We start from the raw sequence: 22,321 nt of genomic DNA on the forward strand, positions 1-22,321 counted from the left end.
TCCTGATGTAGGTGATTGTGTTGTCCAAGTGGTCTAAAGCACTGCGGAGGGCCATTGAGATTGTGTCTGCTGTTGACCTATTGTGCTGATAGGCAAATTGCAGTGGGTCCAGGTCCTTGCTGAGGTAGGAATTCAGTCAAGTCATGATCAATCTCTCAAAGCATTTCATCACTGTCGATATGAGTGCTACCGGGCAAGTTATTAAGGCAGCCCAAATAACTCTTCTTAGGCACTGGTATAATTGTTGCCTTTTTGAAGCAAGTAGCCCGTAGCAGTGAGAGGTTGAAAATAAATGAAGCAATACACACAGTGCCAGTGCAAAAGCAATGGATTGATGCACAGTAAAGTAGATCAAACCGAGGCAGTGATAAAGAAATGATAAAGTGATAGTAATGGGAGGGTAGAATTAAGGCTCCAAGACCCTGGAGCACCACTGGAAAGGGGATATAGACCTAATGATTGGTGCAGAGGTCAAGAGTGGAAAAGAAGCCGTTCCTGGGTCTGGTTGACTAGGATTTCAAGCTTCTATATCTTCTTTCATGAGCTAAAAAAGAGAAAAGGGAAAGATCAGGGTTGCAGGCATACTTCCTGAAGGACAAGCTGCTCTTGTCCTTCTGTGTTGCTCCAAAGTCATTGCTTCTGAAATACCTCAAGAAGACACTCAGTTTCATAGTGACCAAAAACCTGAAACCTTGGATATATCAAATCTCCTCTGCTTTCAGCCCAAGTTGCAAAGTATCCGGAAACTTTTGGGCAACTGTTGTATACATTAGAAGAACTATTCCAGATATAAGTCAAACAGCTGACATAATTGTTTTCACTGAATGTACATTATGTTTATTGCATCAGGTTCATCTGTGACAGACCCAGCAGAGGTGAGAAGGGTAGCCTGTGGATTCCTCAACATTGATTCCAAACCCATATATTCTCATGTTATTAAGTCAAACCAAGTCAGGAAATCTCCTATCACCTAGATCTTCCCACAGCTGCTGAAGCACTAATCCTTTGTGTTGACCCAAACTGGAAGAAGCACTGAATGTAGCAAGGGTATAGAAGGTACTGTGGGTGGGAAGCACACGGTCCATCACCAAAAGGTGCTCAGTACTAAATGAACTGGCTAGGTCCTGACATACCTACCACATTGGGTCTCAAGCAGGTGGATTCAAATTGACATAAGGGATAAACTTTGTCATGACCTGACACACCAAGTTCCTCCAGCAGATTGTGTGTTACTCCAGATTCCAGCAATCTGCCATCTCTTGTGTCTCCATTGATATAGAAGGTGTCGGACCAATTGCTGAGTAATAGGATTAGTACAGATAACCAGGATTTACACCGTGAGCTGAAAGCATCTACAGATCTACAGGAGGCGCTACCTCATGAAGGCAAATCAAACCACACCGCGCCCCCCCCCATCCAGGTCATGCCATCTTCTCGCAGCAGGCAGAAGGGTGTGAAACCTGAAGTCCCAAACGACCAGACTCAAGTACAAGTGCTTCCTTAAATCGATTCTGTTCTTGGAACAATCTACACAACATAGAACATAGAATAGTACAGCACAGTACAGGCCCTTCGGCCCGCAATGTTGTGCCAACCCTTAAAACCTGCGTCCCATATAACCCCCAACGTTAAATTCCTCCATATACCTGTCTAGTAGTCTCTTAAACTTCACTAGTGTATCTGCCTCCACCACTGACTCAGGTAGTGCATTCCATGCACCAACCACTCTCTGAGTAAAAAACCTTCCTCTAATATCCCCCTTGAACTTCCCACCCCTTACCTTAAAGCCATGTCCTCTTGTATTGAGCAGCGGTACCCTGGGGAAGAGGCGCTGGCTATCCACTCTATCTATTCCTCTTAATATCTTGTATACCTCTATCATGTCTCCTCTCATCCTCCTTCTCCCTGGAAAGTAAAGCCCTAGCTCCCTTACTCACTGTCTCAGTATGGTCACTTCGCACTGCAATAGATATCCCGCTGTTCAAATTGTGCTCCCTCTGGCGTAACTTTATATAAATGATGTTGTTATTTTATGTAAACACGAGTTGTTATTTTATGTAAACACTGCGTTCACCAGCAACTTTGATGTGTGTTGCTTGTTATTTTATGCTTTTTTCTCTTGTGAATGCTTTGTATCTAATGTACTGTGCCTGTGGTGCTGCGACAAGGTTTTCCTGGCACCTCTGAATACACATGCTTGTGCATGTGATAATAAAATCAACTTTGACTTTCAGTTTTGAACCTTCTGTTTCTCCAATCCCCTCTCCTCTCCATCCGGCTAGTCCCTTTCCCGCTCTCATCGCTGATTTACCACCAGCAGCCGGATGAGGCGGGATGCCCAGGAGACTTTAAATGCAGGGGAAAACTGCGGGGCTGAGCAGAGAGGGAAATCCGGTGATCACTGGCGGAGAAACTACGGTGCTCTCAGTTCGGTAGGTATCCTACTGCAGCGATTTCGGGTATGCGAATCACATCTAATTTCAAGAGTTTCTGTAATTAACTACACGGACAAACTTCAATATTTAATTTTGTTTCGAGATGTGGAATTATTTCTGTTATAAAATTTTCTTTTTCGGGGTTTTAGGTCTCGGCAGGTGAGGTTTTAGGTTTCGGCAGGTTCACGTTTCATCGTGTTCTTCCTGAAAATGGAAAAGTCGGAAAACTGGCAAGAAAATTCTTCTCAACTCGTCGGCTCGGGAAATGGATCGAAAGGAAGTCTGAAAAACCAGTTCGGTAAGGAGACAGTGGCTACTAGCATTCTATAACCCGAGTGAGAGATAAAAGCGAACATGCCCAATTGAAGTGCAGAGAGAAAATCAAGGGAACTGAAGATGAATGGAAATAAAAGGGTGAAGCTGAGGAGGAGAGGTAAGACCGGGGATAAACTTATGGTGTTAAGCTCGTTGAGTTTTGAAGGTTGAATATCGAACCTATCTATTGCCTGTACACACCTATAGGTTGTCCAACACCAATAATTTTATTCAGCTCATTGATCACGCATTGATAATCAGGGAATAGATATATAATATACCTCAGTAAGGACCTCTAACTTTATCAGGGAAACCTGCACATTGGTGTTAATCTCCGACTTTCTGGATTTCTGAGGCAGAAAGCTTTGTCCTAATTGTACCATAAGCTGATATATCAGGAGAAGCTGCAGATAGGAGGCTTGCTCAGAGATTTAAGTTCCATTGCTCGTAGTTAGACATCTACAACAAGGTGGTTGAGAATAGCAGAGTAGGAGTTTTGCTTTTTTTTTGGTCTCCGTACAGCATGGAAGGAGGCCACTCAGCCCATTGAGTCTATGTTGATTGGAGGTAATCTCATTTATCCTTTCCCGCACATTCCCCTGTAACCTATTCTACCTCACATGCCCATCAACTGCACCCCTCCCCGCCATTTCCCTCACCACCACCAACACTAGGGGCAATTCACAGTGACCTGTTACCTACCAAACCACACATCTCAGAGAAGTGGGAGAAAACTGGAGCATCCAGGAGGAACCCACTGTGTTACAGGGAGAGGATGCAAACTCCAGAAGGAAACAGAAGGGTCAGGAACAATAAACTTGGGATGAATCAGATGGGACAGGAGGTAGAATAGGAACAGTGTAGGAGCTGAGATTGGTGTGGGACTGAGGAGTGGTAGGTTGGCTTCCGAAATGTGGTCCATAAGAATCTAATCAAAAACAATGATTACCGTGATTAATGGTTACAAGTTTTAGGAAATTGTTGAGAATAGAGCTATGTTTCAGCTGCTTCTATCTGATTCTTTATCAGTTGCTTGCTTACTGAAATTGAAATCTGTACCACATATTGTTTGAAGATTAGGAAGACTGGGAGTTATTGAAAGATAAGGGCAAGAATAAAACTACCCTGCCGGAGGGTGAGAATAGCGTATGTACTGAATAGGTGTTGCCAGCAATAAAGAGCAGATAAAATAAATCGGCAATCTTTCTGTACAATCCTTCTGTACAACTTGACCTCAGTTGGTCAAGTAGTCATAGTCATACTTTATTGATCCCGGGGGAAATTGGTTTTCGTTACAGTTGCACCATAAATAATAAATAGTAATAGAACCATAAGTAGTTAAATAGTAATATGTAAATTATGCCAGTAAATGATGAAATAAGTCCAGGACCAGCCTATCGGCTCAGGATGTCTGACCCTCCAAGGGAGGAGTTGTCAAGTTTGATGGCCACAGGCGGGAATGACTTCCTATGATGCTCTGTGCTGCATCTCGGAGGAATGAGTCTCTGGCTGAATGTACTCCTGTGCCCACCCAGTACATTATGTAGTGGATGGGAGACATTGACCAAGATGGCATGCAACTTAGACAGCATCCTCTTTTCAGACACCACCGTCAGAGAGTCCAGTTCCATCCCTACAACATCACTGACCTTATGAATGAGTTTGTTGATTCTGTTGGTGTCTGCTACCCTCAGCCTGCTTCCCCAGCACACAACAGCAAACATGATAGCACTGGCCACCACAGACTTGTAGAACATCCTCAGCATCGTCCAGCAGATGTCAAAGGACCTCAGTCTCCTCAGGAAATAGAGACAGCTCTGACCCTTCGTGTAGACAGCCTCAGTGTTCTTAGACCAATCCAGTTTATTGTCAATTCGTATCCCCAGGTATTTGTAATCCTCCACCATGTCCACACTGACCCCCTGGATGGAAACAGGGGTCACCGGTACCTTAGCTCTCCTCAGAGCAACCACCAGCTCCTTAGTCTTCTTCACATTAAGCTGCAGATAATTCTTCTCACACCATGTGACAAAGTTTCCTACCGTAGCCCTGTACTCAGCCTCATCTCCCTTGCTGATGCATCCAACTATAGCAGAGTCATCGGAAAACTTCTGAAGATGGCAAAACTCTGTGCAGTAGTTGAAATCCGAGGTGTAAATGGTGAAGAGAAAGGGAGACAAGACAGTCCCCTGTGGAGCCCCAGTGCTGCTGATCACTCTGTCGGACACACAGTGTTGCAAGCACACGTACTGTGGTCTGCCAGTCAGGTAACCAAGAATCCATGACACCAGGGAAGCATCCACCTGCATCGCTGTCAGCTTCTCCCCCAGCAGAGCAGGGCGGATGGTATTGAAAGCACTGGAGAAGTCAAAAAACATGACCCTCACAGTGCTCGCTGGCTTGTCCAGGTGGGCGTAGACACGGTTCAGCAGGTAGACGATGGCATCCTCAACTCCTGGTCGGGGCTGGTAGGCGAACTGGAGAGGATTTAAGTGTGGCCTGACCATAGGCCGGAGCAGCTCCAGAACAAGTCTCTCCAGGGTCTTCATGATGTGGGAGGTCAATGCCACCGGTCTGTAGTCATTGTGGCTGCTGGGGCGCGGCGTCTTCGGCACAGGGACGAGGCAGGACGTCTTCCACAGTACAGGAACCCTCCGGAGCCTCAGGCTCATGTTGAATACATGGCGAAGTACTCCACATAGCTGAGGAGCACAGGCTTTGAGCACCCTGGTACTGACACCATCCGGTCCTGCAGCCTTGCTTGGGTTGAGACGTTTCAGCTGTCTTCTCACCTGTTCAGCCGTGAAGCCCACCATGGTGGTTTCGTGTGGGAAAGGGGTATAGTCATGAGAGCAGGGTGGGGGACTGTGAGGAGGGGTAGGAGGGGAGAGTGGAATATGTGTTGGTTGGGGGCCGACAACAGATGGCTCATGTGGGGGATGGGCAGGGGTCACAATGTCAAATCTGTTAAAGAACAGGTTAAATTCATTGGCCCTGTCCACACTGCCTTCAGCTCCTCTGTTGCTAGTTTGCCAAAACCCAGTGATGGTCCTCATCCCCCTCCAGACCTTTCAAAATTTTCAGGAATTTTTCAGGAATTTCCAGGAATTTCGAAATGTTACCTCTGTTTTAGCCAAATACGTACAAAGCAATTTCTAGTAATGAGTAAAGAGGCAACAAACAGATAACATGGTTTAGTGATATTGGTTGAAGGATTACTATAATGAGAGTAAAACTCCCTTGCTTTCTCTCAACTCCAAGGACCTGGTCATCTCTGACCTCTGTTGCTGGAGTTTGCATCTTCTCCCCGTCACCCCCTGGGTTTCCCCTGGATGCTCCAGTTTTCTTCCACAAATGTGGCTTTGAAAGGATGAGAAAGAGGCAGGTTGACACCTGCAGCAACACCTCAGTACTAGCCTCTGATTCAAGATTCCAGATTTTTTATTGTCATAATTCAGAACACGACTGTAAAAGAGAAGAAAATGATTGCTGCTCCAGATCCAATGCAGCATAAAAACCACGATGAACCTAAAAACAGAAAACACACTAAATATAAATATGGAAGCAATCTGATAAGACATAATGTACAATCATTATTGGGAGCCACTGCATCTCTGCACACTGCTATTTTCCTTATCACCACGGGACCATCTGTTTACATTCAGTTTAGGTTTAGGACTTTAACCTTAAATCAAACTCAGTAGCAGGGGATGGTATCAAGCAATGATAATTAAGTGTGGATACCATATTCTGGAAAATATGGGAATTCACTAACTCATTGACTGGCTCAGTATGAGACAGTTCGAATATTGGGTTTGAGATAACTGGGATGAACTAATGCATAAGTAAGTAGAGCTAGTATAGTGGAGCTCAACAAGTCAGGCAGCAAATCTGAAGAGAAGTGGACAGTCATAGTTTCAGGTTGCAATCCTTCATCTGGACTGAAAGGGTAGATTGGGTGATATCTGGTATAAAAGGGTGGAATGAGAGCTGGTGAGCAACAAGTGAATCCAGGTGAGGAGGGGAGATAGACAAATGGAAGACAGGGAGAGAAGAAATAGCAAACAGACTGGGAGGTGACAAAAGGGCTGCAGATGGTTGAACCTGATAAGAAAGGAAGGCAGGGCATTGGAACCAAATAACAGAAGCAGGGAGGGCAGATGGGAGCAGTGGTGGAAGGGGCCCAGTGGGAGGAGTAGTGTGTGGGTGATGGGCAAATGGGGTGGGTGGAGGGGGGGTAGAGACTGGGTGGGGGGATGTTTAGGAGGAGCTTGGTAAATCAAGAAGAGAGAGTAAATGGTGAGGTAGTAAACAACAGGAATTCTGCAGATGCTGGAAATTCAAGCAACACACATCAAAGTTGCTGGTGAACGCAGCAGGCCAGGCAGCATCTATAGGAAGAGGCGCAGTCGACGTTTCAGGCCGAGACCCTTCGTCAGGACTGGTAGTAGTGATGATCTTTGCCGATCAAGCAAATGAACTACAATTGACTGAGTGTATCAGCAGCATAACAGATCGGTGCAGCAAACTACGGTGCGAACACTGGTTTGCACCAAGTAAAGCCTTCATTGTTGGGAATGTCGGGGATCTGTATGGTACACTTTGATGAATTCTGACTTTCTGCTCTCTACGAGGGATGATTGATAAGTTTGTGGCCTAAGGTAGAATACGTCAATTTTAGAAGATCTAGCACATTTGTTTTTCAACATAGTCCCCTCCTATGTTTACACACTTAGTCCAGCGGTCATGGAGCATATGGATCCCTTCTTTGTAGAAGTCAGCATCTTGGACCTCCAGAAAGTGGTCCACAACAGGGGTGATTGATAAGTTCGTGGCCTAAGGTAGAAGAAGATGAGTTATTAACTTCAAACTTTCTGCATAATCACTCAAAAAGTTGAACTGCACATGCATGTAACAAGAGCTGTATAACTCATCTCCTCCTAGCAAGGAGCTGGCCAGATTCGAACCTGGGACCATTCGCTTTGAAGTCCGGTGAGGATGCCACTACTCCACCAGCCAGTTCAGAGCATTTTAAAATTGACACAGGCAGCCAGTATGATGATTCCAAAACTGATAAAATGTGCCCAGATTTTCTTTTTTTGATTAAGATTCCTGCTACTGTATTTTGAACAATCTGCAGCTGATTTATATCTTTCTTAGGAAGGAAAGGTACGTCACATCCGGAGTTTCTCTGGTTAGCAGACGATTTCCCTCCATGCCTCTCTGATGCAGTACGAGGCAAGTTACAGCAGTGGTTTGCCATTGCCTTCTGCCGGGTGAGTTTCCAAAGAGTCCATAACCCAGCATGGATGGAAAGCGTGCAGGGGAGCCAGCTAGCTGGATTCGAACCTGCGACCTTTCGTCCCAAAGTCCGACGTTGATACCACTACGCCACCAGCCGGATCATCTTTCTTAGGCAGTCCTGAAAAGAGTGCATTACAGTTGTCTAATCAGCTAAAAACAAAAAACATCTTGAGATGTTGTAAGAAATTGAACTCTTGCAATGTTCCTTCAATGAAAAGAATGTAGTCTTAATAATCTGGGTAATATATGATTTGAAATTTAGCTCAGAGTCAATAATAATGCCTAAATTCTTTACCCCTGGCTTGATTTGAAGTCCAAAGGTACGTGATTATCTTACATTGTAATCCATTATTTTGATCAAGTTTATTTCTAAGATTCACACTTTTTTATTGCTAGTAAATAAACAAATTTTTTTTTCTTATTTAGTTTAAGGAAATTCAAACACATGCATTCTAATGCTAGTAAGACACTGGACCAGAGGGTTTAAAGCCCCTGGGTTATCTGGTGTAACAAGCAAATACAGTTGTGTGTTGTCTGCATAACTGTGGTAATTCACCTTTTGATTTCAAATAGCCTGACATAATAGGAGCATGTAGAGTGAGGACAACAACAACCAAGAGTTGATCCTTGCAGCACACCAAACACAAAATACTGGCCACAGATCAGAAAAAAGCTGTACAGGGAGGGCGGGGAGAAAAATTATAATATCAGTGACAGTAAGTTAAAAGCAGGTCAGAACATGAATCATGATCGCAGAATGAGTGGCTCTGGAAAGAGCAGCATTTATTGGTCATCCCTATTGCCTCTTTCTTGAACCACTGCAACGTATGAGGTTGCTTCCACAGCATTAACGAGAAGCTGAAGAATTTCTGTCCAGTTTCCACATCATGATATTTTTTGAAGTGTGGGTGGTGTGTAAATTTGAGGTGACATCTTTCTAAACTATTCATCGTTGCTTAAGATTTCCAGAGTATGCAGAATCTCTTGTGTCTCCTTTGCTAGATTGTCTTGGGGAAGAGTTTGCGAAGAATCACCCAATGATTTGCCTGACTGTAAGTGTGTTAGTTTGTGTATGTGCACTGTACTGTATATTGGAAAGTATGAAATTTCTTGCACTCGTATACAGCTAACTGTGTATTTAACTGAGTGCATACCTAAGCAAATTGCATGTGCACCTTACTAGTGTCCTGATGGGTCTTGGTCTGAAATGTTAACTGTTTATTCCCCTCCATAGATGCTGCCTGACTTGCCGAGTTCCTCCAGCATTTTGTGTGTATGTACCTCAAGATTTCCAACATCTACAGAATCACTTCTGTGCACCTTAGGTTGAATTATGAAAAGAAAAAATCCAACAGAGAAATGGGATCATGGACATTTTGAGATTCATCTCTTCCTTTCCAATCAGCAGAACCAACTATTGCCTGTTCTCTCATGAACATAAACAGCTTCCTTTTCAATGCATTGCTACAGCTTTTGTAATACTACTTCCAGTTGTAGGAAGTTCTACATTCCCCCAACATTCTTGATAAATAAGAAGACTGGTGATTATCTTACATTGTAATCCATTATTTTGATCTTTCCTATAACTAGAAATATTTCCTCTACTCTATCAAAAGATCATAATTTAAAAACCTCCATTAGTTCACCTCTTGGTTTATTCTTTTCAAAAGTAGAAACCCATATAGTTTTCCCCACTCTACATATTAATATATACCCAATGCCCTCCTTGTAAATCTTATTTTACAACACTTACATCCTGCCCATTACACCGTTGATATTTAGGGTGGCAATGAAAGTCCTTCATCTATGACTGTACGTACTGTTACGTACCCCGTAACTGGGTTGCCAAACCAGCAGAAATGGATCACTCAGTTGGAGTCTGGAGTACTAGAACTAAGAAAGTTTTATTAAAGAAACAAGCAACACATTAATCGAAAGGATAATAAATGCAACAGTTCAGCGATGATAAACGCACATGTGCACAGAATTAAGATAACAGCATCAATCAAGCTCTATCGTTGTCTAGGGGTAAATGACCAATTTCAAAATGACTCAAAGTTCAGTCCATTTAGTAGTTCAGTTCACAGTAATCGTTGCCATGGCGATGGACAAGGTGGGGGAAGAGAGAGATAGAATAGGAACAACTGATCATTCAGAACACGGCTTCACTCACAGACCAGCGAGATGGCTCACAGACCAGCGAGATGGCTCACAAACAGCTTTTGGGCGGGTCCTTGGTGATGTCACCTGAGGTCACCGACTGTGACCCCTCCTCCAGATGCGGTCGATCCTCTGCAGTGAACCCGGCACCCAGGCAAGGGCGGACACACACCGGGTTCCCGCTGATCGTACCTTTCCACCCTTGTCGTTGTCTGGCACTTCTCACCCACTCGTGAGAGGCGCACCGCTTCCAGGGTCTTGTTACCTCGGGTGGCGTGTGTGTCTGTCTTAGCGAACCTGTCCCTTTTTATCCCCCTGCTGGGGTATCGCCTGTCCATCACTTCAAACAGTTCAGGGTTCAAAGGGGGGAGCCGCTCCAAACAGCTCTCTCTCCCACATCCCTTCATTACACATCACCAGACGCTGCTCCATTGTTCCTTATCTCTCCTTCCCCTGAGGGCAGGTGGCAGACCAACTGCTGATGCCACTGATGCTAGCCCAGGCCAGCAAACATCTTAATTTTATGTGTATTCTCGTAACACTTCCCCCCTTTAAGGATTTTTACCGGGAGGTAAAAATTACAAACATGACTACATTATCTGATACATACACAATATACATCTTTAACAGTTATTTAGCTAATACAGAGAATTTGAAGCTGTCAACACCTTGACAGACAGTCATCACATTTTCTGTTCCTTTTACACGTGTTATTAATAATCCCTTAGACCAGGCTCCAACTCAGCAAACTTCATAGTGGCCAAAAACACTGATGAATTGCAACCAATGTAACCTCTCATTTGGTTTTGTCCCGGACCACAACAACAAGGGTCGTCCCATTCCGGCTCAGTTTTCTCTCGCAAGGGCTTAGTAGGAGGGGGACGGGTATTGACCGCAGAGTTATTGCAAAACTTCCTGCAGTACCCCACCATCTCCAAAAGCCTTCTGAGGGCCCTCTTGTCTGTCGGGGTTGGGAGGTCAGCGATAGCCTGCAGTGTAGCTTGCATCGCTGCCAGCTGCCCCTGTGTCACCACAATTCCCAGGTAAGTGACCCTCGTGTGGCCGAATTCATTTTTTTCAAGGTTCACTATCAAACTGGCTTCAGACAGCCGTATTAAATTGTCAATACACACCTCTGTGTTCATCAGCCCTTTAGTCACTGAATTACTCAAAAAATATGGGTGTTGTTTACTTGGCTGCCCTATGGTAACCACAATCACCCAACGTCCCAGTTCTTTGCATTTCCTCGGGACAATCAAACACATGGGTGCGAGTCGTTTAATTACTCCTTCGGGGATTAAGGGAGAGACCTTATCAGTAGACCTGGCCAAAACAATAGCCTTCTCCCATCTGACCGATCCCATCCTAATCTTTTCAAAATGGTTCTTTTCTCTTATCAGGGGGCCTCTAGCTTCATTGATTTCCACGCTAACACCGACTAGGTTTGTTAGCATATCAAAAGCCGGTGACCGTCTCAGTTCGCGTCGGTCATGATCAATAACATTCTTCCCCCTGGGCAGCCGGTAAATCTCTTTCATGATTCCACCAACTGTTTCCTCCAGCACCGCAAAATGTCCACCGGGGGGTACCTCGTGGGCCATGTTAAAAACCTCATCCCCATAACTCTTTTGCACCACCCCCCACTCCTCATCTGCGGATACTGTCCTTGATTTCCCTTTCTTCCTTAGCACTTCCTCATCCGCACAATAGCCTACTAGTTCCCTTGTCAAGGCTGTGTCAGAGAGAGCTGTCTCTGCAAAAACCATCAGCCCCTCGTCTCGCTCCTGCGTCTGCACAAATTCTTTCCTGGCTACTGCTACGTCCGTCCCAGCTCCCTCACTACCTCTTATCTCACTACACCCTGTCTCATACAAGGTTGGCAGAAATGTTTCAGCCAAATTCACCATCGCGGGCGGGGCCTCCATGCTGGCAGGCTGACCCGTCAATCTCACGACTGGGAACACGATTCCTCCGGCGATGTCATTACCGAGCAAGACTTCCACGTCTTTCATCGGTAATTCGGACCTCACCCCGATCGTGACTAGTCCAGAGACCAGGTTGCTCTGTAAATGTATCTGGTGCAAAGGGACTGACTCTGTCCCTTCCCCAACACCTTTGACCTCTACCTCCCCAGTCTGGGTCTCTGAGCTAAACTCTAATACACTCTTCAGTATTAGTGACTGACACGCTCCCGTGTCTCTCCAGATCCGCACTGGAACTGGTTTTAACCCCTCCTTCACTGACACCAGTCCGGCCGAGATAAACCTCTCGCGCCCTTCCTGGACTTTTTCAGACCTGTCCTTCCCTAGCGGTTCGCTTAACAGCTCAATACAGCCATTCAAAATTTCCGCTTTTCCTTTCCCCGTCTCCTTCCTTGGGGCAAAGCACCTGGACGCAAAGTGTCCGGCTTTCCCACAATTATAACAGACGACCCCAGGAGACTTCCTACCAGACTGCTCCCGGTCTACCTTATCCTTTTCACTAGTCCCCGGCTTACTTTCTGACTTTTCCGGCGGACTCTCCCCTCCGTCCTGACTACCCTTCTGGTAGCCTTTACTCGGGGCAAACTTCATTTTATGCGTCAACGCATACTCATCCGCTAACTTAGCAGTTGCGGCTAACGTGGCTGCCTCTTTCTCATCGAGGTAGGGTCTCATACCCTCAGGGACACAACCTTTAAACTGCTCAATCAGAATCAGCTGCAGCAGTCTGTCATAATCCCCCTCTACCCCCTTCGAGGCGCACCAACGCTCACAATATGTTTGCATCTCATGAGCAAACTCCAAATACGTGCGGTCCCACCGCTTCCTCGCATTCCGGAACCTCTGCCGGTATGCCTCCGGGACCAACTCATAAATCCTGAGGATGGCCTCCTTCACCACCTCATACTTCTGGGCATCTTCCGCGGATAAAGCGGAGTAAGCTTGTTGGGCCTTCCCTTTCAGTACACTCTGAAGTAAAACAACCCACTTATCCCTCGGCCATTCCTGACTTATAGCCACCTTTTCGAAGTGGAGAAAGTACCGATCCACGTCGGTATCGTCAAAAGGGGGAACCAGCCTAACCTCCTGGGTCGCCCGGAACCCTCCACCTTGGTTCGGCACGAGCCCCTGCTCGGCCCTTATCTTTAACTTCTCCAGCTCAAATTCCCTTTCCCTCTGTTTCTCCTCTCTCTCCAACTGTCTTTCTCTCTCTTGCCTTTCTACCTCTTTCTCTCTCTCCCGCCTTTCTAACTCTCTCTCTCTCTCCCGCCTTTCTAACTCTCTCTCTTTCTCCTGCCTTTCTAACTCTCTCTCTTTCTCCTGCCTTTCTAACTCTCTCTCTTTCTCCTGCCTTTCTAACTGCTTCTCTTCGTGTTCTAACTGCCGTACCCGGAACTCGTGCTCGAGTCTCAGTTTTTCAAGCTGTACCTGTACCGCGTCTCCAGCAGGTTTTTCAATAGACACCACCCCCAGCTCACCTTGGGGAAACACACCTTTAGATACATAGTGCTCTACAATAGCTCTGTGTATCTCCTCTCTCCTCATTGTCGACTTCACCTTAGCAAGATTCACCCGTTTGGCCACAGCTATCAATTCCGATTTCCTGGCATCCTCTAATGCCTCCAAGGTCGGCGCCTTTATAAATTCCTCAACCTCCATTTCTGCTGTTTGTCTTTTCTTTCTTTCGGGAATTTTAACCCAATCAATTTACTCTGTCCCAAATTTAGCGTTCAAAATCGCGGACGAGAACCCCACTTATGTTACGTACCCCGTAACTGGGTTGCCAAACCAGCAGAAATGGATCACTCAGTTGGAGTCTGGAGTACTAGAACTAAGAAAGTTTTATTAAAGAAACAAGCAACACATTAATCGAAAGGATAATAAATGCAACAGTTCAGCGATGATAAACGCACATGTGCACAGAATTAAGATAACAGCATCAATCAAGCTCTATCGTTGTCTAGGGGTAAATGACCAATTTCAAAATGACTCAAAGTTCAGTCCAGTTAGTAGTTCAGTTCGCAGTAATCGTTGCCATGGCGGTGGACAATGTGGGGGAAGAGAGAGATAGAATAGGAACAACTGATCATTCAGAACACTGCTTCACTCACAGACCAGCGAGATGGCTCACAAACAGCTTTTGGGCGGGTCCTTGGTGATGTCACCTGAGGTCACCGACTGTGACCCCTCCTCCAGATGCGGTCGATCCTCTGTAGTGAACCCGGCACCCAGGCAAGGGCGGACACACACCGAGTTCCCGCTGATCGTACCTTTCCACCCTTGTCGTTGTCTGGTACTTCTCACCCACTCGTGAGAGGCGCACCGCTTCCAGGGTCTTGTTACCTCGGGTGGCGTGTGTGTCTGTCTTAGCGAACCTGTCCCTTTTTATCCCCCTGCTGGGGTATCGCCTGTCCATCACTTCAAACAGTTCAGGGTTCAAAGGGGGGAGCCGCTCCAGACAGCTCTCTCTCCCACATCCCTTCATTACACATCACCAGACGCTGCTCCATTGTTCCTTATCTCTCCTTCCCCTGAGGGCAGGTGGCAGACCAACTGCTGATGCCACTGATGCTAGCCCAGGCCAGCAAACATCTTAATTTTATGTGTATTCTCGTAACAGTACCATCGCACACAGATTCTTCACTGCTGTTTCCATAACAATTTTTTTGATCAGTCAGGGTTGTTAGCCCTAAACTCAACCCACAAATTAGGAGAACTGGTGGACCACTCTTAATCTGGCCTCTATCCTTTGACCTGTTTGGCATGGGTGATCCTACCAAGAGCCAAAGCACAAGGCACTGCATTTAGCCAACAAGGCTCTCCGGGTCATTGAAGCACACTCGTCTCCAAACCTTATGGCAAGATTGTGGTAGTTGCAGAGGATTTACAACTCTAGTGCCTTTGTATTCTCTTTAAAGAATGTTGGTCAGAAATGTATAAATGTGGTCCAATCCAAGTTAAAAATAATTTTATTCTAATTCCCTATTTTTTTAAAAAAAAGTCAACTGAAAATAAAATGTATAATTTGCCTTATTTTCTGCTAAAAGACTTTAATAATTTGGATCACAATTTTAACGATTATGTACTGTATTAGTATTCTGTGATTAATTTGGTGGTCTGCCCTATTTGGATTCACACTTTAACATAATTTGGAACCTCTATATTTTTCTTACCTACATGTAATACCTAAAACATATTTAATTTCCCAATTCCACACTAGTTTTCAAAGTTTATACTAGTTATGAAATATCTTGGTAACAACACACCTCCAACCAAGACATTGCCCACAAACTTATACATTCTGTATTTGGTTTCAAAATCTGCACCATTAAAGTAATTTTTAAACAATGATCACAGTATTGATCATGTGGGAAACCTCACTTTACACTGCCTGCCTCTCTGAATAGTTAATAATTCCATTTTCATGTGTTCTGCTCTGACTGCATGTGCTGCTATTAATCTATAATTTGTCTATAATTTGGTATCTCAACAAAGACTATTTACAAATCTTAATAAATTATATTGCCCTTGTCTAATTTTATCAATTAATTCATTGGGTTTGTTAAGTAAATTTTCTTGCTTTGAAATCCATTTGTTTATTTCATTATTATTTTCTGTATTTCCCTCAGAAGAGAAAACAGTTATCTGTCTTGTTGATCATGTTAAGCCTATGGATTCATATTTTCCAGACATCAGTGTCACCCACATAATACATCCCAGTAAGAAGCTTTAAGAGTAGTGGGCTCTGCCCAATACAGCATAGCACATCCTTCCCCAACCATTGGTAATACCTTCAGGAAGTGCTGCATCAAGAAGGCAGTATCTGTTATAAAAGATCCCCACCATCTGGATTATGCCATCTTCTCACAGCTACCACTGGGTATATTGGGTGGTATAGAAGCCAAAAGTCCCACCACCAGGTTTAGGAACAGTTACTGCCCTTCAACTATTTTGTTCTTGAATCAATTGGCAAAGCCCTAACTACTTCAGTTTAACAACTCTCTGATTACTTCGATCACTTTGCACTAAGATTGATTTTCTTTTTGTTCTGGTTGTGTTACTTCTTGTAAAAATTGTGTATTCATGGTCTGGTGAGTATTACTTATCTGATGCTATGTGGCTGTTCTGCTGTGACAAGTTAGTTTTCCATTGCATCATAAATGTACTTGTGCATCTCATAATAAACAGTATTTCACTCTTTTGGATGGAGTGATAGGGCTGAGGGTGGGGCAGCTGGTGTACAAGTAGGTGCAGTGTGTGTGAGACTGTGAAGAAGGATAGGCAATGTTAGGGCAAAATTGCAGTTAGTGGGATGAGTCGAAATGTAACATGGGAGGAGAGTTGAAAAAGGTGATAAATACAGGACTGAAGGTGTTATATTTGAATGAACATAATGTATGGAATAAAGTAGATGATCTTGCAGTGCATTTAGAGATTGGCATGTATGACATCGTGAGCATCTCTGAGTTGTGGCTGAAAGAAGATCACAGTTGGGAGCTTAACATCCAAGGATACTCATTGTATCAAAATGACAGACAGGTAGGCAGAAGGGGTAGGGATGTTGGTAAAATATGAAATTAAACCCTTAGAAAGAGGTGACATAGGATTAGAAGATGTAGAATCCTTGACAGTTGAGTTAAGAAACTGTAAGCATAAAAAGACCCTGATGCAAGTTATACACAGGCTTCTGAACAGTAGGCAGGATGCGAGGTACAAATTACACTGGGAGAGAGAAAAAGCATGTATCTGGACTATTCCTCTTCCCACCTTGTCTCTTGCAAAAATGCTATCCCCTTCTCGCAATTCCTCCGTCTCCGCCGCATCTGCTCTCAGGATGAGGCTTTTCATTCCAGGGCGAGGAAGATGTCCTCCTTTTTTAAAGGAAGTGGCTTCCCTTCCTCCACCATCAACTCTGCTCTCAAATGCATCTCCCCCATTTCACACATATCTGCTCTCACACCATCCTCCTGCCACCCCACTAGGAATAGGGTTCCCCTGGTCCTCACCTACCACCCCATCAGCCTCTGGGTCCAACATATTATTCTCCGTAACTTCCGCCACCTCCAACGGGATCCCACCACTAAGCACATCTTTCCCTTCCCCCCCCCACCGGCTTTCCGCAGGAATCGCTCCCTACGTGACTCCCTTGTCCATTCGTCCCCCCATCCCTCCCTACTGATCTCCCTCCTGGCACTTATCCTTGTAAGCAGAACAAGTGCTACACATGCCCTTACACTTCCTCCCTTACCACCATTCAGAGCCCCAGACAGTCCTTTCAGGTGAGGCAACACTTCACCTGTGAGTCGGCTGGGGTGATACATACTGTGTCCGGTGCTCCCAATGTGGCCTTCTATATACTGGCGAGACCCGATGCAGACTGGGAGATCATTTTGCTGAACACCTACGCTCTGTCCGCCAGAGAAAACAGGATCTCCCAGTGGCCACACATTTTAATTCCACATCCCATTCACATTCTGATATGTCTATCCATGGCCTCCTCTACTGTAAAGATGAAGCCACACTCAGGTTGGAGGAACAACACCTTATATTCCATCTGGGTAGCCTCCAACCTGATGGCATGAACATTGACCTCTAACTTCCGCTAATGCCCCACCTCCCTCTCGTACCCCATCCGTTATTTATTTATATACACACATTCTTTCTCTCACTCTCCTTTTTCTCCCTCTGTCCCTCTGACTATACCCCTTACCCATCCTCTGGGTTTCCCCCCCTCCCCCTTTTCTTTCTCCCTGGGCCTCCTGTCCCATGATCCTCTCATATCCCTTTTGCCAATCACCTGTCCAGCTCTTGGCTCCATCCCTCCCCCTCCTGTCTTCTCTTATCATTTTGGATCTCCCCCTCCCCCTCCCACTTTCAAATCTCTTACTAACTCTTCCTTCAGTTAGTCCTGACGAAGGGTCTCGGCCTGAAACGTCAACTGTACCTCTTCCTAGAGATGCTGCCTGGCCTGCTGGGTTCACCAGCAACTTTGATGTGTGTTGCTTAAAAGGGACTATGTTACGATTGTCATGGGGGATTTCAATATGTAGGTAGATTGGGAAAATCAGGTCAGTGCTGAATCTCAAGAGATGGAATTTGTAGAATGCGTATGAGATAGATTTTGAGAGCAGCTTGAGGTTGAGCCCATTAGGGGACAGGCAATTCTGGACTGGATGTTGTGTAATGAACCAGCTTTGATTAGGGAGCTTAAGGTAAAGGGACACTTAGGAAACAGTGATCATAATATGATAGAATTCACTCTGCAGTTCGAGAGGGCGAGCTCAAGTCAGATGTTTCAGTATATCTGTAGAGTAAAGGGAAGTACAGAGGTATGAGAGAGGAGCTAGGCAAAGTTGATTGGAAGGGGACACTGGCAGGGATGACTGCAGAGCAGTAATCACTGTAGTCCCTGGAAACAAGTAGTTAGGCAGAGGATAGATATATCCCCAAGATGAAGAATTATTCTAAAGTGAGGATGATGCAAACGTGGCTGACAAGAGAAGTCAAAGACAGCATAAAAGCAAAAGTGAAGGCATATAATATAGAAAAATGTAGTGAGAAGTTAGAGAATTGGGAAGCTTTCAAAAAAATAACAGAAAACAACTAGAAGAGCCACAAGGAGAGACAAATGAAATATGAAAGTAAGCTAGGTAAGCTAGCCAATAATATAAATGGGGATACCAAAGGCTTTTCAGATATGTAAAGAGTGAAAGAGAAGTGAGAGTGGATATCAGACTGCTGGAAAATTATGCTGGAGCTGTAGCAATGAGGGACAAACAAATGGCAGATGAACTGAAAAAGTATTCACTGTGGAAGACTCTAGCAATATGCTAGAAATGTGAACGTGTCAAGAGGCAGAAGTGAGTCTAGTTGATATCACTAAGGAGAAGGTGCTTGGGAAGCTGTATGTTCTGAAGGTCACTGGACCAGATGGGCTACACCCCAGGGTTCTGAAAGGGGTAGCTGAAGAGGTTGTGGAGGTATTAGTAATGATCTTAGAAGAATTACTAGTTTCTGGAATGGTTTTGGAAGACCGGAAAATTGCAAATGTCACTCCATGCTTTAAGAAGGGAAGGAGGCAAAAGAAAGGAAACCAGTTAGCTGAAACTCAGTGGTTGGGAAGATGTTGGATTCCATTATTAAGGATAAAATTTTAGGGTACTTGGAGGCTCATGATAAAAGAGGCCAAAGTCAGCATTGGAAACCTTGCCTGACAAATCTATTGGAATTCTTTGAAGAAATAACAACCAGAGTAGACAAAGTGGCTGTTGCATACTTGGATTTTCAGAAGGTCTTTGAAAAGGTGCCACATATGAGGCTGTTAAACAAGAGAAGAGTCCATTGTATTACAGAAAAGATACTAGCATGGTTAGAAGATTGGGTGACAGGCAGGAGGAAAAGTAGGAGAAAAAGGGGCCTTTTCCGGTTGGCTACTGGTGCCTAGTGGTGTTCTGCAGGGATCAGTGTTGGGACCAGTATTTTTCATGTAATATATCAATGATTTGGATGATGGAATCGACGGCTTTGTCATCAAATTTGAAAATGATATGAAGGTAGGTGGAGAGGTAGGTGGAGAGGTAGGTGGTGTTGACAAAACAGGGAGTGTTCAGAAGGACTTAGACATATTAGGAGAATGGGCAAAGAACTAGCAGATGAAATATAATGTAGAGAGTTGCATAGTCATGCACTTTGGTAGAAGAAACGAAGGCATAGACTATTTTCTAAATAGAGAGAAAAAATGAGAGGCACACAGGGACTTGGGAGTCCTCATACAGGATTATCTAAAGGTTAGCTTGCAGGTTGAGTTATTGGTGAGAAAGGCAAGTACAATGTTAACATTCATATCAAGAGGTCTCGAATATAAAAGCAAGGATGTTGAGGATTTATAAGGCATTGGTCAGACCACACTTGGAGTATTGTAAACACTTCTGGGCTTCTTATCAAAGAAAATATGTGCTGTCATTGGAGAAAGCCAAGAGAAGGTTTATGAAAATGATTCCAGAAATGAAAAGGTTAATGCATGAGGAGCATTTGATGGCTCTAGACCTGTACTCAGTAGAGTTTAGAAGGACGAGGGGGGATCTCATTGAAACCTATTGAATTTGAAATGCCTAAATAGAGTGGATATAGAGAGCATGTTTAGTGGTGGAGTCTAAGACCAGAGGGCACAGCCTCAGAATAGAGGGATGTCTGTTTAGAACAGAGATGAGGAGGAATTTCTTTAGCCAGAGGGTAGAGGATCTGTGGAAATCCTTGCCAAGTCATTGGGTATATTTAAAGCTGATGTTGATAGGTTCTTGATTAGTCAGGGTGTCAAATGTTATGGGTAGAAGGCAGAAGAATGAGGCTGAGAGGGAGAATAAATCAGCCATGCTGGAATGACGAAGCAGATGATGGGCTGAATGGCCTAATTCTGCTCCTATGTCTTATGGTCTTGGATGCCATCCGTTAGTCTTGTGAAACCATGGATCTGTGCCTGGAAAGTCTTGCTTCAGACTCTCCAGGACGCAGGCCTGGGCAAGGTTGTATGGAAGACTGGCAGTTGCCCAAGCAGCAATCTCCCCTCTCCACACCACCGATGTTGTCCAAGGGAAGGGCAAGGGCTGATACAGCTTGGCACCAGTGATGTCACAGGAGTTGCCAGAGTGAGGTTGAAAGCAATGTCAGACTGCCTTAGGGACTCCAGCTCCGGATTTGTCCTCAGGGTTCACTCCCGAAGCCTTTCCCTTAAGTGGGTATGGCCGCAAGGCAGCAGAGTTTGAAATCAGAGTTTTCCCTCTCTTAGATGGACTGCCTTCCCAGGCTGACGAGATCCATCTACCCAGAGCACTGATTTTAAGGCTCCAGGACCCGCCTTCGCCCCTTCTCCTGTCAGTAGAAACAGTTCCTTCGGGCTTAGAGGCTAAGCCACATGAGAAGGCCAGGAGGTGGACTTGGTTGTCAGAGGCTATTTGAGGTGCATGCCGTGAGGAGCACTTTTAGGTAGTGGGAGTTTATCCCCACTACCACTCCTTGGCTTGACAACTTTGGAATCCTTATGGTCTTAACATCAAAGAAACATCTTGTACATCAAAGAATCATAGTATGGTTACAATAATGAGGAGACGATTCTGCCCATTGTGTCTGTGCTGGAAATTTACTAGAACAACTCATCTTGACCATGTCATTTTTTTCTGGACCATATCCAGTCTCCTCTCGTAGGCCACAGTGGAATCTGACAGAACCATCTGCTGGCAGTGCATTCCAAATTCCAACAACATGTTGCATAAAATGGTTTACTTCACCTCATTATTCCTTTTTTCCCCATTTATTCAATACCTGGGAGACTTTGACTGCTCCAAGCCTCCTATCATCTTCTCTCTCCAGTTCCATCTGATCTGGGAGATTTATCTACCTTTAGACTATTCAGCTTCCTGAGTACTTTCTCTGTTGTAATTGTGACTGCGCACACTTCTCTTCCCTGCCACCCTTGAGTGTCTGGTATACTGCTGATGTCTTCCTCAGTGAAGACTGATGCAAAATACTCGTTCAGTTCCTCCGCCATCTCCTTATCTCCCATTACAATTTCTCCAGCATCATTTTCTATCGGTCATATATCTACTCTCACCTGTCTTTTACTCTTTATATACTTGAAAAAGCTTTTAGTATCCTCTTTGATATTATTTGCTAGCTTCCTTTCATAGTTAATCTTTTCCCTCAATGACCTTCTTAGTCTCCTTTTGTAAGCTTTTAACAACTTCCCAATCCTCAGTCTTCCCACTAATTTTTGCTTCCTTGTATGCCCTCTCCTTTGCTTTAACCTTGGCTTTGACTTCTCTTGTCAGCCACGGTTGCATCCTTTTTCCATTCGAAAATTTCTTCTTTTTTGGAATATACCTGTCTTACACCTTCCTCACTTCTCGCATAAACTCCAGCCACTGCTGCTCTGCCATCCTTCCCACCAGTGTCCCTTTCCAGTCAACTTTGGCCAGTTCCTTTCTCATGTCACTATAATTTCCTTTACTCCACTGAAATACTGACATATCAGATTTCGGCTTCTCGTTTTCAAATTTCACAGTGAACTCAATCATGTTATGATCACTGTCTCCTAACGGTTCCTTCACCTCAATCTCTCTAATCACCTCT

General features: G+C 44.7%; 1 protein-coding gene across 1 annotated transcript in view; it reads left to right on the forward strand.

The window, feature by feature from the left end:
* The first annotated feature begins 2,645 nt into the window (after positions 1-2,645).
* LOC134336621 (melanin-concentrating hormone receptor 1-like) overlaps positions 2,646-22,321 on the forward strand; it is a 30,598-nt gene continuing 10,922 nt past the window's right edge. Inside the window, 1 exon segment of the mRNA XM_063030964.1 lies at positions 2,646-2,733. Coding sequence (XP_062887034.1) covers positions 2,646-2,733 — 88 coding nt within the window.

Source organism: Mobula hypostoma, chromosome 22 (genome assembly GCF_963921235.1).
Source record: "Mobula hypostoma chromosome 22, sMobHyp1.1, whole genome shotgun sequence".
Lineage (NCBI taxonomy): Eukaryota > Metazoa > Chordata > Chondrichthyes > Myliobatiformes > Myliobatidae > Mobula > Mobula hypostoma.